This window comes from Ananas comosus, linkage group 7 (assembly GCF_001540865.1).
Source record: "Ananas comosus cultivar F153 linkage group 7, ASM154086v1, whole genome shotgun sequence".
NCBI classification, from domain to species: domain Eukaryota; kingdom Viridiplantae; phylum Streptophyta; class Magnoliopsida; order Poales; family Bromeliaceae; genus Ananas; species Ananas comosus.
Genome location: NC_033627.1, coordinates 900,845 through 925,169, shown reverse-complemented (window position 1 = coordinate 925,169; position 24,325 = coordinate 900,845). Strand labels below are relative to the sequence as shown.

The 24,325-nt window shown below is 35.7% G+C and overlaps 4 protein-coding genes and 1 long non-coding RNA gene across 5 annotated transcripts; 1 reads left to right on the top strand and 4 right to left on the bottom strand.

The window, feature by feature from the left end:
* On the top strand, positions 7,028 to 9,203 carry LOC109713313 (B3 domain-containing protein Os12g0592300). The gene is made up of 4 exons (XM_020237318.1): positions 7,028 to 7,270; positions 7,596 to 8,115; positions 8,360 to 8,589; positions 8,717 to 9,203. The coding sequence occupies exons 1-4, from the start codon at positions 7,070 to 7,072 to the stop codon at positions 8,966 to 8,968; spliced, it is 1,203 nt and encodes a 400-aa protein (XP_020092907.1). The 5' UTR covers positions 7,028 to 7,069; the 3' UTR covers positions 8,969 to 9,203.
* LOC109712938 lies at positions 9,518 to 12,283 on the bottom strand. Its single transcript, XM_020236759.1, has 3 exons — positions 11,455 to 12,283; positions 11,260 to 11,378; positions 9,518 to 9,797 (listed from the first exon to the last, which is right to left on the bottom strand). Exons 1-3 carry the CDS (start codon positions 11,583 to 11,585, stop codon positions 9,790 to 9,792), a joined length of 258 nt encoding a protein of 85 aa, XP_020092348.1. The 5' UTR covers positions 11,586 to 12,283; the 3' UTR covers positions 9,518 to 9,789.
* Positions 10,219 to 11,235, bottom strand: LOC109712939. Its single transcript, XR_002217005.1, has 3 exons — positions 11,215 to 11,235; positions 10,916 to 10,987; positions 10,219 to 10,297 (listed from the first exon to the last, which is right to left on the bottom strand). It is a non-coding gene; the product is annotated as an uncharacterized LOC109712939 (long non-coding RNA).
* LOC109712937 (transmembrane protein 147) lies at positions 12,405 to 16,516 on the bottom strand. Its single transcript, XM_020236758.1, has 7 exons — positions 16,352 to 16,516; positions 15,244 to 15,313; positions 14,522 to 14,581; positions 14,301 to 14,415; positions 13,638 to 13,753; positions 13,214 to 13,338; positions 12,405 to 12,719 (listed from the first exon to the last, which is right to left on the bottom strand). Exons 1-7 carry the CDS (start codon positions 16,426 to 16,428, stop codon positions 12,599 to 12,601), a joined length of 684 nt encoding a protein of 227 aa, XP_020092347.1. The 5' UTR covers positions 16,429 to 16,516; the 3' UTR covers positions 12,405 to 12,598.
* LOC109712720 (B3 domain-containing protein Os03g0620400) lies at positions 17,507 to 23,991 on the bottom strand. Its single transcript, XM_020236463.1, has 9 exons — positions 23,581 to 23,991; positions 22,728 to 23,262; positions 21,810 to 22,045; positions 21,370 to 21,607; positions 19,367 to 19,493; positions 19,108 to 19,255; positions 18,360 to 18,798; positions 17,932 to 18,158; positions 17,507 to 17,762 (listed from the first exon to the last, which is right to left on the bottom strand). Exons 1-9 carry the CDS (start codon positions 23,707 to 23,709, stop codon positions 17,523 to 17,525), a joined length of 2,319 nt encoding a protein of 772 aa, XP_020092052.1. The 5' UTR covers positions 23,710 to 23,991; the 3' UTR covers positions 17,507 to 17,522.

Sequence of the window (24,325 nt, the reverse complement as noted above, 5' to 3'; positions counted from 1 at the left end):
AGAAATCGCACAAAATAAAAATCTCCATCACTACCGGCTGTTCTCAGTACAAGTGATAAAAAATTTGATTATTGATATTTAAAATTTCAAGTTTGAATTTTAGTTGATTCATATTTCTATCTAAGTTTGTTTCTAAATTAAATAAATGCATTTTCGATATTACCCCAAATCCTAGATAACCTATATGGAGTTTTGCTAGAATACTCTTGATAGTAAACAACGCTCGATTTACTATCGATTTGTTTTCAACGATGATAGAGCTTCCAAATTGACGATCGGTATCGTTAAACATGATCTAAATCATTTAAACTATTTGAAAATTAAATTTCACGTATTTTCGATATTGTTCTCTTTTGCATTAAGTGAACAGAAAAATAAATGGCTGAAAATGAATATCCTTCAAAAAGTGATGATATAATTTCTGTATTTAAAATCTAGAGTTTAGATATTGTTTTAAATAGTTTAAAGAACTTTTTAACAAAAATTTAGTTGATTTGAATTCTTCTATACCGTTAAATGAGCAAACACACCATATCAATCATTAAAATTACAGATTTGTGAACTTTTGATTGTTTAGTTAGTGATGTCGAAAAATCATGAAATTTAATTTTAAATAATTTAAATAGTCTAAATCAAGTTCAACAATACCGATCGTCGATTTAGAAGCTCTATTATTAAAAATAAATCGGTAGTAAATCGAGCCATTTACTACCGATAATAGCCGATTAAAGCTACACATATATGCATATATATTTATTTATCCTCGGTATTAACTCTCCACCACTCACACCGCATCCATTGCTCCTCTCCTCCTCGGTGCCCAGGAATTCAAACTCTTCTCTACTTTTAAATTTTTAATGTTAAAAACAAATTTGATAAGATTAACATAAAATTACAAGCCCTTGGATAAATGAGATATAAAATTTATACCTAATATATGGATTTAAAAAGTAGGGGATAGTAACATAAAATTACAAGCCTTTGGATAAATGAGATTTAAAATTACAAGCCTTTGCATTTACCATTTTATTTAACTAATTAGGGGATAGTAACATAAAAGCTTAATTACTGTATAATGCTGTGCTTTAGAGATTTTTGTCTTATTTTCCATCGAAGACATCATTAAACTATACATCCTTCTTCTTTTTTTTTTTTTCAATTTCTATGCCATAAACAATAAATTTATAATATAATTTTAAATGAAAGCTAGGAGCATCTTTATAACATAGGATATATTCGGCTCCCTTTAACAAAAAACCTTTAACAAAAAGATAAAATAATAGTTAAAAATAAATAGACTCATTTTATTTGTTTTTCAGTTATATATCAAGCCACTGCCTATTAAAAGAGTTATATATTCTTTTTTGTCTAAAATAATAAATTTGTTAATAATGGTGTGAAGATCGATGAGAAAATTATAGTGTAATAATGTATTTGAAAAAATATATATATAATAGCAAATTATAAATAAATCGAAATAAAGTACAGATACCGATAGAAAATAATAGTTTAATTTTAAACAATATAATACAGTAAATAAAAGTACTATTAATAGTCGACTTAGTAGGGTGTTATGCTGTGTTATGGTGTATATTTTTTATTTTTTAGTTTACTTCCATTTCAATTCACCAATCTCTCTCTCCCCTCGTTAATATAATGAAGCAAATGAAGAGAAAAAGATATCTTAAAAGCAAAAGGACCACTGAGACGCGTGCCCAAGGCTAACGTGCTTATATGAGGTATTAAATAAGCTAAACCCTAGTCAAACCCCAACATCAAGCACTCAATTATTGAGCTCCAAAAGCTCTTCTCCTTTACACCTCCTAGAGTTCCCCCCCCTTCTAAAAAAAACTTTAACACAAAAATAAAATAAAAAAGAAGCTCAAAAGAGAAGGAAAAAGGATCCCCACACTTTTCTACCTGCCTCAACTAAGCCCCATGAAAAGCGCACACAAAAGTATTAATTATATTTTGTAGCACTCTTAATTAAGTGGTCACTCCCTAGGTATGAAATGAACATGAATTAATGTGGATACATACATATGTTTATATATATATATATATATAGGCTCCCTATGCTCTACTTATTTTAAACACACACACACACACACACACACACACACACACAATCTCTCTCTCTCTCTCTCTCTCTCTCTCTATGTATATATGATAATATTTTTTATGTATCAATTTTAGATCTCTCATTCTCTTCTCTCTTTATGTCTCTTCTTAAGCCCATACTTCAAGGGAGGGAGTAGAAAGTGTATGTAGAGAAGGAACATGCGTTCATGTCTATGCTCATCTGTCGCCTCGTAGGTTGGAGAGCCCTTTCATCCTTTTGCAGGGGCAAAGCCCCAAAACCTCTCAATTTTTGGGGGCTTCAAATGGTGTGGAGTGGTTGAATATATAGAGTAGAGATTAATACGGATTAATGATTTACATCTAAAATTTATTTATTGAAAGTGTTGTGAACTAAATTAATAGATGAGGAATGCCATCTAAGTGGTTAATATTTGAATATTAAATATTAAAACACTATCTTTTAATAATTTAAATGATAAAAGAGTTGTTTAATATATATGAAAAAAAGAAGAAAAGTAACTACTGCAATTTTATTTTTCTTTTATCAAATGAAGCTCATATTGTTAAGTAGGATCGAAAAACAATCTAACAAAAATTAAAAATTTGAATCCCTATATATTTTTACCCTAAACAAAAGATGAAAATAAAAAATGTAAACAGTGGTCGCATGAAACACTCGTTTGGATTTCAAACTGTTGGAACATAGCTTCAAAGCACCTACATGGTCTTAATCCTTCTAAATTTATTCTAAAACAACAACAACACAACACTTCAAACTTGTTGGATTTGAAATATTTGTCGTGTTATCCATGTTAAATAGACCACAATGATCTCATTAATTTGATTGCTGCATGTTCATTTCATACACCAAAATTCTCCATCAATCCAATACCTTATTTCCTTATCCGCAAATAAGTACCATCAAATAGCACAAAGATAAGAACTAATCAACTTAAAATGTCGCTTTCAACTTTCCAACAATGCCAATATGGATCAATACGCCCCTTTTCACTGAGAAGAAGAAAAAAGAATCAATACCTCACAATCATCTTTTAGTTTTTTAGTCATTGTCTATGCTTCAACATCAAGAACCCTGTAGAAATTCTTATTTCCTTTCGGTCATTAGTTGTCCAAATTAAGATCTCTAAAATTAAGTTTGTTTTGTTTTGTTTTGTTTTGAGGGTCATCTATCGCTCTTAGACAAAATAGAGTTAAACAAAAAATATATAAAGAAATGCTCTGCTATTATTCAGTACAGGACCAGATAAAATATATCTGAAACTGACTCGGTGCGATATGTGCAATGTGGTATTACATAATAAAACAATAAGCAAAGTATTTTTTTTCCATCGTACTTTTTTACTTTTTTAGCACACGTAATGCAATTTGATCTGCCGTAATCTCAAACCCAGTCTAAGTGTATTAAACCCTCAAGAAACTGTCAAAATCTCAATTTCCAAAGCTGTGTGTCACATGGACCCAGGAATGTGTCTGTGTCCATAAACTAGGTCTCCTTATGATCCTAATTAAATGTGAGATCGATCCGATCCCCTCTATTAATTTTCTCCACACTTTTTGACCCAATTTCCCAATTCAATTATCTGTGCTTTAAGCACTGTTGTGCTGTACTGCACCCTCTATGAGTAATAAATAAAGTTGAGATCTAGGGACAATCAAAAGCAGCTTAAAATGTCTCCATCTGTAGACAAATCCTACTCCATTTGTATTAAGGAAAGTGATGCGGCCGGGCTCTATATTCAATTCTGCGTGACGTAAATGAATATGTGGGAGTTTGAGAACTTTAATTGATTGATTAATTCCTTGGGGCGTATTTTATGCATTGAGAGCATGTTGTGGTGTTGGAACAGGCGAAGGAACAATGTTGAATTAATACTGGGTCAACTTCTGATCGATTTGTATAGCAATGCATGGGACCACATGGTCTTAGCACACACACACATGTACACACACCAAAAGTGACCCTAGGGAGCATGAGCTTGATCTTTAATTTAATCCATCCGTTCGATGAGAGATCTACGGTGGATATATCAGTTTCGATCACTTAGTTGCTTTGTTCAAAGAAGCTAAGTTTAAGTAGGTTGAGATAATTAAGACTAGGAGCAAGATCTTGATTTTTTTTTAACTTTTTTTTGAGAAATAGATAGCACGCTATCCGATTCTCATTTATTTCATCTAGAAATAAACTTAGCTAGAAATGTGAATCAATTAAGTGAATCAATTAAGGATTCGAACTTGAGATCTCGGGTACCAACCACCAAGCCATTTGCCACTTGTACTAGGGACGGTCGGTGCAGAATCTTGATGTTCAATGACTATTTTGGAGTCAATACATGAATTGATGTTCGTAGTCCAAGTACATGCATTTGGGCCACAAAACCCTTATATCTGTTTTTGGGCAAGTACATTTGGGCCACAAATAAATACGAACCATGCATATATGAAAATATATTTGCATGGGGTCAGCTAGGACATAAGTAAATAACTAGAACACTCCAAAATGATTAGTAGATTTTTACGGTCGCCTGTGTGTCAATCTGATATCACATAGATAGGTATATTTATTCATACATAAGAGAAAATTTCCTAACCCAAAATTGAAGGTTAAGAAGGTAATACCTGCTCAATAATCGATCGAGCCCTCCTAGTTCAAATCTTTTACCCAGATTCTATAAAACTTTCATAGTTTAGCTTCATTTGATAGAAGCGAACAAAAGGAATAAGTTAAGTTTAATTAATAGGAAATATAGGAACTAAAAGTGTTGAGTTCAATTTGGTTCAGGTCATTTGCCACGATTAACAAACTCAAAGAGTAATTTAGCTATTAATTGTACTCTACAATTAAGCAGCATCAAATTGCTAATACATTTATTTGTTGGATCTGTGGGAATATACATAGGCAAGTAATTAACAAAGTATAGCTTATTCAAATGAGTGTTTGAGTCTTGAGCAGTGTGATCATATTTTGGTGTTTGAACTCTTTGCTATCAAAAGAAATAACATATGGTGCCATCTTGAGCTTGTTAATTTAGAAGCCTACATATGATTTTTCCGATCCAAATCAGGATTTTGGAGGACACAAAACCACCAAGTTTAGGAGACATAGTTTTGGAATGCACTATTCATGCATAGCTCCTGATTTGATTGAAAAGGGGAGCATAGACTTAGGGAGCAGTGTTGAGATGCATGTTGGGCATTGGGGATAATAAAGAAGCCAAAAAAAAGCTCTAACCCATATGAGGCCAAGAATAAATTACAGTAGCACCAACTCATTGCAAGCTTGGGAGAAGGGACATCCATGGAATTTAACTTGCACTTCATGTCTACTTATAGAACAGTGCTATCGTACACCTACAATATATATGTAAATCTTACGCTTCAGCCTTTTTATACCTAGGATATTTCACGTAGTTAGTAATTTTCTTTTCGACTACACAACTTAAAAGAGGTTTTTTAAATCCTTAAAGAGGTAAGGGTATAAGATCTATGCCGGCCCCCATTTGGATAGCAGAAGTGGTCACGAGCGGATAGTATCACATTATTAATAGTATTCCAACACAACTCTGTATCTATATATATATATATATATATATTCTATAATTTTTGTGATGTTTGATGTGGCCAAGAAAACCAGCCCCAGTTGGCCCAGTAATGGGACCCTTCCAACCTGTTTGGTTGCGCCATTTCATAAAGAATTGGAAGTCGAATATTCCTTTCAATTCATTCGGAAAGATTTGGTGGGATTTTTTATAATACATATGACTCCCATTCAAGTTCAACGATTTTCAGTTGGATTTAGTAAGAATTCATTTGCTAAATAAAATAAAAGAGAAAAGGATTATTAATACTTTATAAAGTTTTTACCACAAAATAATCATTTCAAAAGAAAAAGAAAAACTTTACGGCAGCATTTGGTTCGGGAACAAAGGGGGGAATAAGCCTTTGTTCCCCCTTTTGTTTCCAAACACTGTGTTTGGTACTCGAGAACAGTAATTTTTGAATTCTGGAATAAACTGGTATAAGCCTGGAACTATTGTTCCACCATTTTTCCAGAAACAAGTTTGTTTCCAGATGGGAACATGATTAATTAAAGTCTAAAAATAATTTTAATTATAGTATTAAATAATTAATTAATCTAATTAATATATTTAAATTATTATTTATTACTTAAATAATAAAATAATTAATTAACTTATTATTTATAATTAATTATTAATAATTTAATGTATTTTTTAATACAACCATTAATACTTCTATTAATCTAATTAATTTTCTAACTAAAATAATTTACTAACTAATTAAAATTTTAAATTATTTTTTTATAATTAATTAATTAACTAATTAATATATTTTTATTATTAAATTTATTAATTTATTTTTAAATAATATTTTGATGTTAATTTGTTAGATAAAATAATTTTAATTTAAAATCATAACTCTTATTTTCTTTGTTTCAATCTAATCATCCAAACACTATTTAGCTTATTACTAGGAACAACCTAATTTTCATTCAAATGCAAAATTGGTCTAGCTCCTGTTTATACCTGAACTTATATCTATCTCTGGAATAAACAGTTCTTACTTATGTCCGAACTAAACGCAGCCTACTTGTACATCCCCATTCTAGAGTTCACAAAAATTTATATGTAACTAGTAAAAAAAAGATAATTAATATGACAAGTAAAAAATAAATAATTTTTGAATAAAAAAGATGCAAGAGATATAGCCCATTTTAGGATGTATTTGTAGCATAACTCAAAGAAGTTTAAGTATTTTTGCTGCATGTTAAATTTATCAGATAACTCAAAGAATTTAAAAGAATTTAAAAGAATTTATCAGAGTATAGTAATCCCACCAACTCACCACCACCAAGGCACCAACTCACCTACCAACTTCAATTTATGTACGAACTACGAAGAAGCATAAATGCTTCTTTTCTTCTCCATATCTGAACTACGAAGAAGCATAAATGCTTCTTTCTTCTCCATATCTTTGTTGGCATGTTGTACTAGTTATTCTCACGTTTAATTTCCATTTCCAAATGAAAGAGAGTTGTGACAAGAGCTGCAGAGAGTGCAGAGAGTGGGGGGAGCATTTTTATTGGAACCATCTGGATAAACGTAAGATGCATTTCTTCAAGTTTATGGTGGGAGATTTCGCACAATGCATGGTAACACTCTGTTCATATATGCTCCATCAACTTCACTGTGTATGTTTTACTCTCACTTCTATTGTAGCCTTTTAATCATGTCAGAATCTGATGGGTTATCTGCGAAATACGACTTTAATAATTATGTTGTTGTAGTTAAATCAAGTAGAAAGAGATCAAAACTTGTAGTTTTATCTGTTATCTGCCTTTTCTTCAGTTCTGACTATCTAAATAGAGAGTTTCCAGTATCTGTGTTATAATTTCTTTCTCAGTTATTGTGCTTCCTCATGTTCACAACTCACTCGGTAACGAGAATGTGTAAAATGCATGGTATCTGATGCCACAGAGCATGCCAAAGAAGTTCGTGAACCACTTCAACGGGCAAATATGCGAACACGTCGATCTAAAGCCTCCTAGTGGTGACATATGGCGAATCGGGCTTACGAAGCTTGCAAATGAAATAGTCCTCCAATCTGGGTGGAAGGACTTTGTCGATGCTCACCGCATCGAGGAGAATGACCTTCTGATCTTTAAATACTATGAGAGCTCTTCGTTCGAAGTTTTGATATTCGATGGAAGCGGTTGCGAGAAAGCCTCTTCTTTTTTCGCGAAGAAGAACGATCCGCCAGTAGGTGAAGCTGATGAAATTCCTCTGGAGGTAATCAACAGAAAGGAACTGATTGAGCTTCGCTCGTCGGGCAGTTCTAGCGAGGACGATGCAAAACCTGAGATCACTACCAAGTCCTTGAATGGTTCCAAGAAGATGTCGAAGCGAATACTCAGGGCCGGTTCCGGAAGTGGAGAAAAAGATGCAGGGACATATGTGGAGACCTTGGTTCATCGAAAGAAGTATAGAGTTTCGCCGAGTAAGTTCCCTTGCTCGTGTTGTATATGTATAACATTAGCTTGATGCATACAAGTACATGTTGAGCTCAGAACACTGGCTCTCCTATGTGCTTAGTATCAATGTGTTTGATGGGTTTAAGATGCTTGGCATTAATGCGAAGGATCTATAGATAGGTAGGGTTGATGAAATGTGTTTCAAATATGATACCAGATTCTGATAAATACGAATTTTTGCTGCATGCCATCTGATTCATTACTTGGTAGGAAAATATGCTGGGCCTTCGAAAGGTGTGAATTATGGTGTTAAGAAGGATACTCCAGAGAGGGATGAGCATGGGCAGATGCCCTGCAATGCTCCCTATTTCTCTCTGAGAAGCCTACAGTTAAGTCCGTCGCAACATAAGAAGGTATCAAAGTTGGCTCTTGGTCTCTGTCCAAACCCTACTTTTGTGATCTGCATGTATCCGACACGCGTCGGCAAGAATTGCTTTTTAGTAAGTTCAGTATGCTTACCTTCTTTCTGCCGTTTTATGTGAGATAGTATCTGACTAAATGCTTCTTCCAGTAAAGTTTATTGATTAGCCAATGTAGCTTACTGTATTCCTTTTTCATCTGCAAAAGAACATCCCGAGAAGCTTTGCTGCTGCACACCTGCCGCGAAGATGCGAGCAGATCATCCTTAAACGTCCCAATCAGAAAAAGAAGTGGATCACTTCGTACGTTTCCACGAGACAAGTGAGAGGCGTATATGGAGGCATATATGGAGGTTGGAAGCACTTCGTGATCGACAACAATTTGCAACAGGGGGATATCTGCCTCTTTGAACTAATGAAGAACAAGAAAATGCTCACGATGACTGTTTATGTGTTCTAGCCGTATCACCGTCAATCTGGTAAACTAGGGCTTGGTTTTTGACAGGAATTTCACCAGGTTCTTTAGCTTATTAGTTTTGCAATTATCTCTGAAGACTACACTAGTGTAGCTTGGTAACTCAACTAGATGAGCGACTTCAAACTGTTGTGATCAGGTACCTTTCCCTGTGAATGTTGATATGTAACTATGATGGTTAATGTACTATGAATGCTTAAATTGGTTAACCATAAGCTTTCACCGGATTGCAATCTTGGCAAATATTATAACTGATCTTATACTATTGCGACTTCACATGGTTTTGAGATTTCGGCGAGACTTGCATGTCTTTCCTGTTTCTCGTTTCAACAACACAACAATTCCAATGTTCCAAATCCAAAAGGGATTTAAAGCTGGACCGGTGAACAACATCAAAACAGAAAAAATTAAACACAAAAAATGCTTCAGCCTTGGAGAGACCAAGCAAAACACAGCAGAGAGGTGGCTAATTAGAGTTTTGGAGAATAAAATTTCCCCTAAAAAGAATAGTTTTAGACGAAAAAAGACAGTACCTGCCACAAAAGAGTAGAATGCTTTTACACTAGCTTCGATCAAAATCTAGTTTAAATGAATATCTGATACAAGTTCCATCAGAAGACTGTAAGAAAGTAATCATAACATTATTCATCATGTCCTCGACCATGAAAAATTCTCAAAATTCCTGATTAGAGGAAAAACTACATTTCAAACTTTGCAGCTAATAACATTAGCTGAAACGGTTCCCAGAAGACACAATATCAAAACCAGCTACCATCCTTTAAGAAGGATCTACCAGTCTACTTCCTTCAAGTACCTACAGAATAAGAGTGATAGCGTTAGCAATCAGAACATGAAATGACCAAATTGCGCCCTTAACACAAATTATATGAGAGAGACAGAGAGAGAGAGAGTATCAGCTGAGAAACTTAATGCTCAAGAGCCCAATCAAGCAAATTCTAACTATGACATATAGAAAGGAGCTAATAAAGTGTGAGAATAAATATATGCAAACTTACTGTCATGGTTACAACATGCCATTTCTTCCATTAAACAAATATGTGCAACCAAAAATAAGGAAGAGAAGAGGAAAATAAATATCATAAGTTAATGCCCTCTAACAATGGATACCATAACTCTATATTCTTTCTTCACTAGTACATATTTCTGTTCTTCAAATCACATCTTATTCATATATTTACTTTTGGAAAATAAGTTTGGAAAAGAAAAGGACCTACAGTGCCCGAAGCAGCACTTCCTCCTGCCTGGGTGCAATGTTTGCCTTTTTCTTGCATCACCCATCTTTTCCATTCCTCCCTAACAAATCTCAACCCCAGTCATCCTCAATTAACCAAAGTTAACTAACGCAAAACAAGTAACTTATTATACAAGCTCCCTAATTTCCTTGCTCATGCCAAGAAAAGCAATGCCAAAAGATCAAACAAAGCATCAAAAGATTCTAAAAACATGGCAAACATTGCTAATTATCAGCGTCAGATTAAGTATCTACGCAAAAGAGATGACTTACAAGTAACAATTAGATCAAATAGTTAACAGAAAGTTATTTAACCTAGTACACGTAGCATATCAAAATGTCTATACAAGGATTAGCGGTTAATCCCTGTATCTTTTATTTCAAACTAAAGAGCGATAACAAACAAAGAATGTGAATCAGAAACTATTTAATGTAAAATAATAAAAATTCTCTAATCAGAACTTAAACCACAGAGAAGAAAATACTTGTAGACTACACCGAAAACAAGTAATTATGAAATGATCTGATGTGCTAAAATCAAGAAAGCCGCCATCCATACCAATCAAACAGGACCTGAAATCTAGTTCCCTCCCAATTAGTGATCTTTCCTAGTTTCGCTTTGCAAATTAAAGTAACCATTTATCATGGAAATAGCACTTTAGAAAAGAGGAAAAACCTACGGAGTTTTATGACAAAGGAACCCCATCGGATGCCGCCTGGTCTCCCGCGTCAACCATCTTTCCCATTTTTCCCTATCAAATCTCGATTCCAACGTCCTCTTATCAACCAAAATTTAATCTCCAAGCAAAGAAAATAACACAAACAGAATAGATGCAATAGACCCAGTAGGAAAAGAAAAAAAGATCACTATTGAGCACTCATCGTCGACTAAAAGAATGATTTTGATATCTAGGGTTTTTCTCTTAGTTTCAGGAAAATCCATGATCCTAAGGTAATGAGACTGATCAACAAGACTCACAAAGAGGAGACAACTAGCGATCTTGACAAGTGCGACGGAAGGTACCCTGAGAGAGCTCACAGCACGCCCTCGCGGTGACGGATAGGTGCGAGGTGAGGCGAGGAAGGGCCACCACGCTGTGGATCGGGAGCAGGGATTGGGCGCACCCCAACGCCCCCACGGGTCTGCGAACGCAAAACCGCTTCAGTCGATCGAAACATGGAGGGTTTGGAATATCGGGTTGGAGATGCTAGGGTTTACCTCGTCGGGGCGAAGGGGAGGCGGCGGCGCGGGGGCCGAGGTGCGGCGGCGAGCGGCGGAGGGCGGAGGCGTGCGGCGGTGGAGGGCGCGGTTGAGAGAAGCGAGCGCGAGATCGAGCCGCGCCACGCCATTTTCGTCGTCGGAGGAGGACGAGGACGAGAAGGAAGGTGGGGAGGGAGGAGGCGACGGCGCGTGGTTAGGGTTTAGGGTTTATGATTTATGAAGGCGATGGCGTTGGTTATCGGATGCTAAGATTCATTTGATAGTGGGGGAGGGTTTCCTAAAAAAACAGGATGTATAATATTCTCGCAACCGATTTATATGGCCTTCTCTTATTTTTGTTCTTACTGGAAAATAACCGTGTATAGAATTTTGTTCGAGCAATTAATTTCAGCTTTAAAAAAAGAAAAAAAAGAAAAAAAAAAAAGAACTACGTTGACGTGTTAGTGCAAAGTATCAGCAACATGCCAATAAAAGAATCACAGTGCAAATAATTTTCAGGGATGGTGAAAACTCTGCAAATAAATTTTTATGAAAGAAACCAGTAAAAACTCCATATTATACTATAGAAATGTTCTACACATTCATTTATCAAAGCCACCATCAGAAGATAATCTCTCCCCAAAGGAGGTTGAGTAGAAGACGACCGGGGAACAATGATTGTTTCCATGGCTAGAATTGTGTTGAATTGTGTTTAATGTTAATAATAACAATAACAGTTCACGTTTGTTCATCTACTAATATCTTCTTTCTACAGAACGTGTCAAAGATCAACAGAGATTCTTCCATTTTTCATAGTGCATCGAATGTGAGAATTGCGTTCACATGAATCGAGCATTATGCATTCTCAAAGAACTTTTCAAAGCAATTTGTGCATGAAAAGAAACCAAATTGGAAAGGTCTCGGTAAAATTGACTTGTCTCTAACCAAACAGAAAAAACCAAAAAGAATTTTTTGTAAAAGAAATGCTACCTCCAAAACTTTCAATAAACTACAATTCGTGCGTAACAAAGCCAACGAAAATTAGGAGACTAAGCTCACCTTAATCTTCTACAACAGATTTCTTGGAAAAAAAAGGGGGGAAATTATGCCAAAAGCACTTAAAAATGTCTTTCACTAAATAAGCTCCGATAAGCTTCGCTTGTTATATCGGTTTCTGACAAGCAGAGAAGAGCTGCCAACTGATCAAGGCCATGACTAATGAGGAGACGAGTTCAAAGCCCACGACCTTTGGAGTATGCCATTCCAGCGCCCTCCGAAGATAACTGCAACATCAAGTGTAACACATGCGGTCGCACAATTACAATATAGTTCAAGTTTTATCATGTTTCCTAAAATTTTCAACACTGATGACAGAGTCGGAAAAAAATACGGATTGAGTATCCATATTTACCAAACATGCATCTGTTTATCCACTTTGTATCCTACAAAGAATGCTGTGATAATACTGAATAGAAATATCTCTTTAAAAAAAACGAAGAATAGAAATGATTACAATTGATGAATGAGGCAATAAGAGTGTTTTATCATAACCAACAGGTAGGTTTTTCCCTTTTCTTTCCCTAAATTCCACCAGGTGATTGTACCATAATGTACTGAAACATGATAGACTATTAGCATCGATAAGATAAAATCATTTCAATGACCCCGAATGCAAAGACCGTTTAGTCAAGCAATATCTAGTTATACTACATATTGAATAAATCTAATTGGAAATAAAAGAACTAGGATTCAGCTTGTAATGAAATAAGACGGAAACCAGGTGATAGAGGGCATTGTTGCAAGGATGACTGCACAAGCGTAAATGATCGGAACCAATGTTCTGGGCTTGTTCTTCCTCAGCCACATCAATGATCCCAATGCGGCAAGTGACAAATTCATTACCTGATAGAAAAAAGAGAAACTATATTAAAACAGAATCACAAGGTACCCATGGTATGACTGTTCACAACATATAGCCCATCAACTCTAAAAGCCAATAAACTACCTTGGATCAAATTATGAAAAAAAACAGAAGAGAAAACAAAAAAAAGAGGTCTGGGTGAATTAATATGCTAGTTGGCTTGAACAAATCGATGGCTGAATATTATGATTACTTCATGGAGAACTAGATGAACGAGAAGCCGATCTGGTGACTATTTCCATAACAATCAATCTACAATGTTCGGGAGTAAACGAAGTACCAGATTTGCATTTGCCTCAAGGCCTTGAAAAATATATTCCCATGTGAACTCCAATCCCCTAGCCCCTACCCAGAGAGGAGCCAGCCGGTGCAGAACTGAATCAGCAAAAGCCCACCCTGCAATTTGACCAGAGACGACTTTATCATACTGTTCGGAAGCAAAAAAATTAAACAGCTATCAAAACAGAGGCAAAATACAACAGAGAAATATAACATGCCATAGTACAGATAACTGAAACTCAATATATGTTACGTTTGAAAGTAGTAGATGGTTATGTAATAGAAAAGAAGAAGAAATGGCAAAGCTCAAGCAAATTAGAGTAAATTTGTGACAGATGACAAGAAACATAGAACAGTTTTTTCATTCAATGAAACAAGAAGAGAGAATGATGGGCTAACAAAGACCTGACAATAACTACCATAGGAAAATGCACTGTAAAAGGACGTCCTAAGAGAAAATCTAGCAATAGGTAGTATAGAAAAGGACAGCATAAGAGAAATATGAAAATCTGCGCCCCAACGTAATCTTCTCTATGGCACATATTGTGACTTAGGAAAAAACTACATCAATTTTACAGCAAACATGTAGCTCACAGATGGAAATAATGTTTTTAGGCGGCAAAATGTAGTCATTTGTTTGAAAAGATCAGCTAATGCAACTCACCAAGTCCAACAGCCTGGAATTTGTGATTTTGCGAGATATTTCTGTGAGTCAATTGCGTCAATGCAAAATACAGTCCAGCAACATCTATAAACCCAATCAAAACTTTCAGCAGTTCCTAGAAAAAAAAATAAATCCTTAGAATCTAAAAGGAAAAAAGAAATAAATATACAAAATACAGAAAGGAAATTAAACCTTATGTTCCAAGTACAAAGTAATATTACCTGATAAGGATCAAAGGTATCATTCTCAGATACTTTCAGAAATGTTGCAAGGCAAACAAGCTGCCAAAATTGAATAACCATGTCAAGGAAAATGTGTAAACTTTTTACAAAGAAAAAGAAGAATCATATAACTGAGAAAGCACTTGTAAGAAATTAATTTTAACCGGTAGACAATCTGAAACAAACAAGTACTACAGTAGAAAAACTCATTTTTTCAGGAAAGATCAAAAAAGCATCAGATGAATCCTCAAACAGTGGAAATCATGTTCTTGATACTTTACTTTGATACTTCATTCCTCAATGAACACTTTCAATGAAACTGTTTATCAAGTTAATCAAATTGTTTTTCTATAACTAACTTGATAGACATGACAGACAAAACAGTATAACCAAAAGAGAAAAAAAAAAAAAAAAAAAAAAAAAAAGGGGTAAAGAGGAACATTGTAAAATAACATCAATGGTGAATGAATAAGTATTTAAAAGCTCTGATTCATCTAAAGACTTTTCTGGAAATTCTACAAGAAATTTCTTGACATTATATGCCTCAACAACACTAGTAGCTTCTTGGAGGATTTTGCACACAACCAGCTGATCAAAAACTTGTAATGTAACCAGAGAAGTTTATTGGAGATGCACTGAAGAAAAAAGATTCACCCTACAAGGGATTATAGCTCTTACTATCAAGTGTTTAAAAGGCTACAGATATCAAAGAGAATACAAACCTTCACCAATGCTGTCCCAAGATATACAAGAGCTGCTTTAACAGAAGTTCCAATAGTGTCATACTCGGATCTGTTGATTGTGGATGACAAACAGAATCAAAATCATGTACCAGATTACCGATCCAGATGACAGTGAATGATGAAATAAATCTAGAACCCTCCTCTATCTAAAAGTGTCTGAAAATAAACTTAGGGCGTGTACATATCTGCCCTGTACAACATAAACAGAACTTTGTCCTCAAAACAAGAAAAAGAAAATTTTCAGGTAGCAAAACTAAAATAAGGAATAAAGAAACTAAATTCATCACGTGAGAAACTAATTGCAAACATAAAACTAGTTACAATAAAGTGACCAAACCATGGGTCTTTAAACGTAATAAATACCAATTAATATAGAATTATGCAGAAATCTTGGTATGAAAGCTAAGAATTTTGAAGCTTGGTCCAATATTTGTCTGCTCAACTCTGAATAGATCAAGTTCATAGTTATGCAGAGAAGTTTGATACCAAGCAGTAGCCCCTAAAAACGATAAAAGAAAAATTAACAGCCCAAAATCTATTCCATGCAAAATCCAAATAAACCCAAAACTGGGTTATCTAATTCTCGATCCATCTATCACTTTCCGCAACTTCTCCTGATCACAATTTCTATAATTTCCTCAAAATTGCAAATCCCTTTTGCTTCAACTACTTGCTAATCAGCATGTTCTGTGCAGGGGCCAAATCATGCATTAACAGTCCCAAATTGCAAAAGCTGCAAACTTAAACTTCTTCTGAAATATATGCACTTATAGTCCAGCTTACGCAATCCAAAATCCACAGATCGTTACTCCAATGGTTAAGTCACATAAAATCGCATCTAAAAAGAACAAAAGAAAAGGGATTAACAAAGCCGTAAACGTCCAAATAATCTAGTTGTTCTCTAGATTGATATAAATCAATTCGATCCACCATAAGATCTCGCGGAATCGCAACGGCGATCTAAGCGCAACTAGGGCTTAAGAGATCACATCGTAAAACGAAGGATTCAGAAGCAAATAGGGCGAAAGATACATCTATTGATCGATCGAAAAGAGGGGAAAGGAGGAGAAGAGGGGAGGGGGCTCACAGGGGAGTAGCGGAGTAGTAAACGGCGTGGGGGCCGAAGGTGAGGAGGGCGCAGTTGAAGAAGTGGAACACCGTCATCGTCTCCGTTACCGTTTCCCCTCCGCGCCGTCGATGGATCGGGGCGAGAGAGGAGATGGAGCTGATCCCCCAGCGTCGTAAAATGTCGTGGCTATGGGAAGTGAACTTGTTCATGAACTCGGTTCACCACGTCATCAGTAGACGCCCAATCTCTCGCGAACACTACGATGACGTGGTGAACTCGGTTCGCGCAATGATTAAATTTTTAACCTAAAGATGCCCGTGGGCCAAAATTGGATCTAACACGAGGCCCATGAAATGGCCATAGCCCCAAGTGGATTTAATATTAGGCCCATAAAATTGGACTTTTTGCATACAGATCCCTGCCATATGTAAAATTTTGCACATGTCCCTGCAAAGTTGGTATTGCAGCATGCCCCTAATAATGAATGCCCCCTTTTTAAGTTTTTCAACAAGCCCCCAGAATCTTAAAATTATTGGGAGGCAATAGAAATAAAAGGTGAAAGATAAGGAATAATTAATGGATGCAAAAATAAATAAAAATAATGGGCATTAGAATTCTAATTTTAGCACATAGTTTGACCTTAGGAAATGAACAAAGAGGTTACTAAGGCTTCTGTATTTACGAGATCCAATCAACTCTACCCTTCTAAACTCCATTTAACATGTAGAATTTCATTTTTATATATAGCAACTATTTTGTAACAATACTATTGAAAAATATTTGATGAACCTTTTCGATACTTTCGAGCTTAATTGAGCCAAACACGAGAGATAAGCTAAGTAGAAGATCAAAGTTCAACTTGTTCAGTAAACAAGAAAAATTAAGCTAGCCCTTGTCAAGCCAAGTTCGAGCCCAACAACAACAACCTGTTTGCAAGCAGCAAGTAGTGAGCTCATTTAACAGACCTAGATAGCAACCACTAACACACAGTTAAGTTGTCAAATTACAGCATGATTTTGAGTCTTCAAACGAAAAAAAGAAGAAGCTCTTTGAACTAATGAAGAACAGCGGCGTGCCCACGATGATTGTTCATATCATCTGAAGTAATTCGGCAACAATTCAAGGATTTCGTGAAGTTCGGTGGCTTCCGCAGAACTTCACGAAATCCTTGAATTGTTGCCGAATTACTTCAGATGATATGAACAGTCATCGTGGGCACGCCGCTGTTCTTCATCAGTTCAAAGAGGCAGATATCCCCCTTCCTCAAGTTGTTATCGGCCGCAAACCCCTTCCAACCTCCGCAGATGCCTCGCCTATCGCTTCCGAGGATGTACGACACGAACCATTTATTGGTCCCATTGGGTATTTTTAGAGCAATCTCGTGACTTCTCGGCTGAAGGTGTGCATCAGCAAATTTTTTTGGTATGTTCTGCATATCAGGATTAATTGATCTCGACTATCAATCGGTTCAAAACTAAACGGTATATAAGATGACATTATTTCACAAGCAAGGAAGATATCGACCGAGACAATCGTCTATCATAAAACATGTTTCTTACTACAGTGATTGAACGAAGCGAGAGGCACGTTGAACTTACCACGAAGTTACTTTTGGCAGTGATGTTGCTCCAGTGCATGATCGCGACGAAAGTAGGATTTGGCCGAGCGGCCAGAGCCAACGCCGACAGCTTCTTCTCCTGCCAATCGGGTAAAGGGGGGCTCCGATAAGGGAGCTCCAAATGCAGCTCGTGCTCACGCTCATCTGAAGCGGAAAACTCACTCTTTTGATCATGTTCAGCTCCTTTCGAAGGCCCGACATCTTTCCCTGAAGCATTTTTCGATCATGATCGAGTACATCGATAAGTAAATGACTTCGAAAATACGAGAATAATTCGATCATTTGCACATAAGAAAACTACCAACAAGAGCATACATTTATCTAATTGACGACGCAACGGTATCGTAGTAAAATAGAGCTCTTTATATAATTCAATGCATCATATCTCACGAGCAAAATGAAACTTACTAGGCCTGCCGCCACAATCCAAGCCGGTGCGCCGAACGCCACAATTCGCAGGTTTCGCATGAACCTCGCTAGAATTGGTCGAGGAACTGATAGCAATCACTTCATGAATATTCTCCACGCTGATGATCTCCACAGAAACTGCATTGCTTTCTCCCATCTGAGGATCCTTCTTCGTCGCAAAAAGCGAAGACGCTTTCTCATGACCACTAGCGTCAAAGATTACAACTTCGAAAGAAGAGGTTCCAATCAACTTGAAAAGCAGCAGGTCGCTCTCCTCTACGCGGTGAGCTTCGACGAACTCCTTCCAACCAGACACAAGAATTATGCCGTCTGGAGACTTCGTAACGCCGACTTGCCAAATATTACCACTCGGAGGCTTAAGATCGACGACTTCGGAGATTTTTTCGCTGAAACGGTTCGCGAAGTTCTTCGGTATTGTCTATGGCGTCAATAATAAGACAACAATTTGTTAACAAGAGATCTATAATTGAAAAGGAACAAAAAAAAAAAGAAAAAGTATAGAGTAGAGATATTCTTACTGACTTTTTTCAACTATAATAAGAAAGTTGTAGTTGGTTTTGCTTGCCATTTTTTCGACACTTTTGTTGGGTTATAGTTGAAACTAAAAAATCTCTATGGCATGTATAAATATAATCAGAAGCTATAAAAGGAAACACTCAAAATGCTAATTAACAAAACTAGCTAGGACTTCTCTAAAAAGCATGTTGGTTAAGCAGAGGATTTTTACCATGCGTTGTGTGAAATCTCCAACCATACGCGTGTAAAAACGTGTCCTCTGCTTGTCCAGATGGTTCCAGTAGAAATGCTCCTTCCACTCCCTGCATTCTCTGCAGCTCTCAAAGCCCTCAAACATCTGGAACATCGAAGTCCCCCTCCTAAGAAAAAAAAAACAAGTGTAATTAATGTATAGATATATAAAACATTTTATTACAACAAGAAAAAAAATAAAACATCACTGTATGAACAAAGCAAAGCATGATCTTAACTGGGTATTCTTGTAGTTAAAAGCCATTGTTGTGTAAAAAATCAGAGAGAGAGAGAGAGAGAGAGAGAGAGAGCTATTGTGTAAAAAATCACAAAGAGAGAGACTACTCTGTAGCTTCTCCTTTTTCCCTTTTTTATAGGGTGGCAAAGAGGGGGGGAGTAACGGGTGGTTGGTAAGTGAGAATAAATGGAGGATTTTTTTTTAAAAAAAAAGAAAGATAAAATATACAAATTTATAGATTATTTTTAATCAACTACCAAACATTTCAAATTTTAGATTTTATTGTTCAAGCTTTCATTTTGTTTGAATACTTAAATCAATAATATTTTAACTTCAATATTTTTATTTTTTAAAAAATAAATAATAAAATTAAAATAGTCCATTGTGTACATTTTTATTTTATTTTGCATGGTGTCAATCCAACTTTTTGGGGACCACTGAAATGGTTACCATTTTTGTTCTCCTGAGAAAGAGGAGTAAAGAGTGCAGTTTAACTGCAAAACGTACGGACCATGTACTGCCCCAATATTGCGAGCTGGTCCCTAAACTTTTTTCTTTTATCATGTTAAAGCACCATTCCTCACCTTTAATAAAAATTCAACCTTTTGTTACGAGTTAAAAAAAAAAAATCTATTCATCAAAATGAATGAAATGTTGCAATTACAATTCATAGAAATTTTCTCTCAAATTATCACTTAAAAAGCTATTGATGTAAATATCTAAAAAAATGATGCTGCATTAAATAAATCAGAATATTAGATAACAAACATCTTAAATTCATTTTTAAAAAATTTTTCTATTGTTATATTTTATAAAAATCAGTTATCAGTAGCTGATCAATCTAGATTTTATTGCTAAAAAATTAAAATATTAAATTTAACAAAATCTGTTAAATTATATAAAATAATTTTTTTTTGTAGATTAAACTACCATGCAAAGATACTGTGGTGTCAAATTTTCAACATTCTTTTTAGGCTTGGACTCAAAATTTTTGAATAGTTAAATTAGGTGAAACAACCTTTTTTTTTTTTTTTTTTTTTTTTTTTTTTGCCCACTCACTTTAAGCTAACAAAGAAGAAAATATTTATATTTTATATTCAACAATATTATCAACAAAAGTTAATGTACATGTATTTTTACGAATTTTAAATTCCCAGCAGGTACCTCAACAATTAATGCATCTACACTTTGTACCTTTTTTCTGTTTTTGTCCTTAGTAGAGTAGAAAAAAAGAACCAGAGTGGAACAACTTCACCAGGAGCGTGCGAGGGAAAGTTGGGGGTTAAAAAAAGTGAGATAAAAATCACGTGGCGTCCGCAGAGAGAAAAAGATATGGGCGCAGTCGTACGGTCTAATTAATGGCGAAGATTCGCGGAGAGCTGTACGGACCCGTACGGCAATGTTACTCGAGAGTGTTGGGCCTTTTGGCCCTTGGCCTGTTTGGGGAAAATGTTTATTATTTATTTTAGCTCTTTGAAAAGTTTAGCAATTCTTTTTTTTTCATTTATTAATTATAAGATAAGATGAACATGAATGTGAGATAGTTTGTTTTGTCACCTCCTATATTCTCATTCATGTGTTTTTCTTTCCGTTGAAGAAGCTGTAAGTGATTGAGATCGAGTCTTTGAATTTCGTGTAAAGATATATAAAGTATGAAATATTTTTTTGTTGATTTATATCATAGAATTACTTAACAAAACAAACATAAAAATTTAAACATTGTACGATATTTCAGGATTCCGTACAGTTAACATCGTATTATGCAAACCGTATATAACAAGTAAAACTGATTACACATACTTAATTGTACCACAACTAAAACCAACAATATGTTTTTCATACGTATAACAAAACAGTAGCAGCTGCTACAAGCCTGAGAGAATCCACTTAAATATCAAACATGCACATAAACCATGTCCTTGTCTTTAATCAAGTTTTAAGACACATAATTAATACTAGCAGAGTCATTCTCCGAAAAAAAAACAGAAAGAAGCCAAATCATTCAGATGATGTGAACGGTGAGTGTTAGCGTTTTCATGCCCTTCATTTGTTCGAAGAGGCAAGTATCTCCCTTGCGCAAATTGTTGTCGTGCACGAAATCGCTCCAACCTCCGTAGATGCCTTGCAATCTTGTCGCGAAAATATACGAACACGTCCACGTCTCTCTCTTGTTTGGAATCTTGAGGATGATCCGCTCGCTTCTTCGCGGCAGGTGTGCCTTAGCAAAGCACTTTGGAATGTTCTTTTGAAAAAAAAAACAGAGAATCTAGTATGAGACATCACATATATAATAATCACTAGCATACATGGTTGGAACATAGCAGGTTGTGAATCCTACAACCTTTACTAGGCATTTAAATGTTACAATTTTATCTTTCGTAGAAGATTAATGAAACAGTACAGAAGCAATTGCCAAAAAGAATAGCTAGGAATGTTGGACTTACCAGAAAGCAGTTCTTGATGGCGGCGTTGCTCGGATACATGACTGATGCAAAAGAAGGATTTGGGAGGAGGGCAAGGGCCAACTTCGACACTTTTTTGTCTTGCGACGGTGTTAACTGCAGACTCCTAGACGAGTAATAGGGAGCACTGCCGGGCGTCTCTTCCTTGCACTTGCACGACTCTTGGGACTCACTCTTTACAACATGTTCGACGCCTTTCGAAGACTCAATATATTTTCCTGAACCATTTTTTTTCCATCAAGTTTATCAAGTTCATCGTAATTGAGTTGCAGATTCGCAATTATACGTGTTTGATCCAATATATGAATCTTACCAAGAAATTAATATGCATCTAAATGATCTTATTGACTCAACATTAATGTGACTCAAAAATTTCTACACAACTGCACAGTAGCATGTCAGAGCCCTTTTTCGAATAATTCAGGCAAATATGATCACTAAAAGATAACTACAGCCATTTCGAAGACTCGATATATTTTCCTGAACCGTTTCTTTTTTCATCAAGTTATCAAGTTCATCATAATTGAGTTGCAGAATCGCAATCATACGTGTCTGATCCAATGTATGAATCTTACCAAGAAATTAATATGCATCTAAATGATCTTATTGACTCAACATTAATGTGACTCAAAAATTTCTACACAACTGCACAGTAGCATGCCAGAGCCCTTTTTCGAATAATTCAGGCAAATATGATCACTAAAAGATAACTACAGCCATTTCTGAAATCTGTCACTGAAACTGCAAAATTGTGATATATGAACCTAGCATGCTTTTCACCTAGCAACATAACATTCTGATAGATATATAGTCTAGCATAAGATTAAATTCTGATAACAATACTCGTAAATCACAGAACAATTAGACTGATTTTATTTCTAAAAGTTTAGAGGAACATACTAGGCCTGCCCCTGGGCCTCTTTGAAGGGACTTTGTGCTTCTCATTTGTTCCTGAGATTGCCCCACCATGGCTCGAGACATCACAGTCGATTCGATTTGCCGTCTTGCTGTTAGCACATAATGTCTTGCGAGAGATCTTCGGTGCGACGTCATTCTCACTGGAACTGCCCGAAGAACAGAGCTCGATCACCTTGCGGCGCCGATTCCCTTCATTTCTTGTCTGCGCAGGAGTTGCACCGTCCCCTTCTCCGGTTTTGCGGGCATCCTTCTTCGCGAAAAAAGGAGAGGCTTTCTCACAACCACTGTCGTCGCAGATTGCGACTTCAAAGGAAGAATTTCCGTTGCACGTAAAAAACAGAAGATCATTCTTCTCTATCCGATGAGCGGCGATGAACTCCGTCCAGCCGGATTGGAGAATTATGTTATCCTGAGACTTGGTCACTCCAATTTTCCATATGTCGCCACTAGGAGTCTTTAGATCAACAACATTGGATATTTGCCCATTGAAATTATCCACAAACTTCTTTGGCATGCTCTAATAAGATTTGTAAAGTAAACACCAGTATAATTCAGTAGTACTAATTAGTATCTAGTAACTCAACATATTTTTCTTTTCATAATAATTATTACTGCTGAAAATATAAACAAGAATATTATACTAAAAATTCCAATTTCTTTTCAAAGCCGATCATGATCATGGTCCTAGCTGTGAATTTTTTGTGGAGTTTCAAAATTTGAAAGAACATGATATAGATTTAGGAACCATACAGGAGATGCAAATGACTCTGATTAATTACTAAGTAACAAAGTAATGCATCTTATTTATGGTTATATATGAGGAGAGTTTTCTTACCATGCATTTTGTGAAATCCTCAACCATGACCTTAAAAAAATGCATCTTGTGCTCATCCAAATGATTCCAATAGAAATGTTCCTCCCACTTTTCGCACTCTTTACAACTCTTATCTGAAATCTTCTTCATTTGGAATTAAAACCACACCTAGTAAGAAAATAAGAAGGATCTTAAAAAAAATAAAAACGAAATCAAGGACAGGAAAAACAAATTAAGTCCACAACTTCAAAAGGCTTGCTATGCTTCTAGAGCAAGAAACCATGCACATTAAGTATGGTGAAAAGAAGAGAGAGAGAGAAAGTGATATTACAAAACATATCTCATAATACCAAATGGTTTTCACTTCAAACCCCTGAGAGAGAGAGAGAGAGAGAGAGAGAGAGAGAGAGAGAGAGAGAGTGTTATGAGGGTAGGTAGGAGAAGAACAAAAAAAAAGCTTTAATATAAATGGATGTACGTTTATGAAGAAGTTGGTATTTGCACTCAAAGCTCTGTTTTTCTTTCCATTTTCTAATACTGTAGTCACATGCTAGCAAAAGGGTAATGTGTTTTTAGGGTTTTCGTGTGGGACGAATTATTATGCACCAAAATGGAAGGTGCAGGTAATGCATGGAAAGCATGGGCAGGTACGCAGGAAAAAGAAGGAAGAGGACGCATCTGGTAGTATTTTGGTGGAAGTGGTGCACCACGTCATTCCGTGAACCGTGCTCATCTAGCCGTTGATCCGACCTTTTCACTGTGTGAT

What these genes read in the sequence shown, in the direction of transcription:
- LOC109713313 (XM_020237318.1), top strand. Translation starts at nt 7,070, where the DNA reads ATGCTTCTTTCTTCTCCATATCTTTGTTGGCATGTTGTACTAGTTATT. An exon ending in GAGATTTCGCACAATGCATG is followed by an intron (nt 7,271 to 7,595) that starts GTAACACTCTGT and finishes CTGATGCCACAG; the next exon opens with AGCATGCCAAAGAAGTTCGT. An exon ending in GAAGTATAGAGTTTCGCCGA is followed by an intron (nt 8,116 to 8,359) that starts GTAAGTTCCCTT and finishes ATTACTTGGTAG; the next exon opens with GAAAATATGCTGGGCCTTCG.
- LOC109712938 (XM_020236759.1), bottom strand. Translation starts at nt 11,585, where the DNA reads ATGGCGTGGCGCGGCTCGATCTCGCGCTCGCTTCTCTCAACCGCGCCC. An exon ending in CTCCCCTTCGCCCCGACGAG is followed by an intron (nt 11,379 to 11,454) that starts GTAAACCCTAGC and finishes TTGCGTTCGCAG; the next exon opens with ACCCGTGGGGGCGTTGGGGT.
- LOC109712937 (XM_020236758.1), bottom strand. Translation starts at nt 16,428, where the DNA reads ATGACGGTGTTCCACTTCTTCAACTGCGCCCTCCTCACCTTCGGCCCC. An exon ending in TTGAGGCAAATGCAAATCTG is followed by an intron (nt 13,339 to 13,637) that starts GTACTTCGTTTA and finishes TTTTTCTATCAG; the next exon opens with GTAATGAATTTGTCACTTGC. An exon ending in ACAATGCCCTCTATCACCTG is followed by an intron (nt 12,720 to 13,213) that starts GTTTCCGTCTTA and finishes TTGATGTTGCAG; the next exon opens with TTATCTTCGGAGGGCGCTGG.
- LOC109712720 (XM_020236463.1), bottom strand. Translation starts at nt 23,709, where the DNA reads ATGAAGAAGATTTCAGATAAGAGTTGTAAAGAGTGCGAAAAGTGGGAG. An exon ending in AGGATTTCACAAAATGCATG is followed by an intron (nt 23,263 to 23,580) that starts GTAAGAAAACTC and finishes AAATCTTATTAG; the next exon opens with AGCATGCCAAAGAAGTTTGT. An exon ending in CCATCAAGAACTGCTTTCTG is followed by an intron (nt 21,608 to 21,809) that starts GTAAGTCCAACA and finishes TTTTTTCAAAAG; the next exon opens with AACATTCCAAAGTGCTTTGC.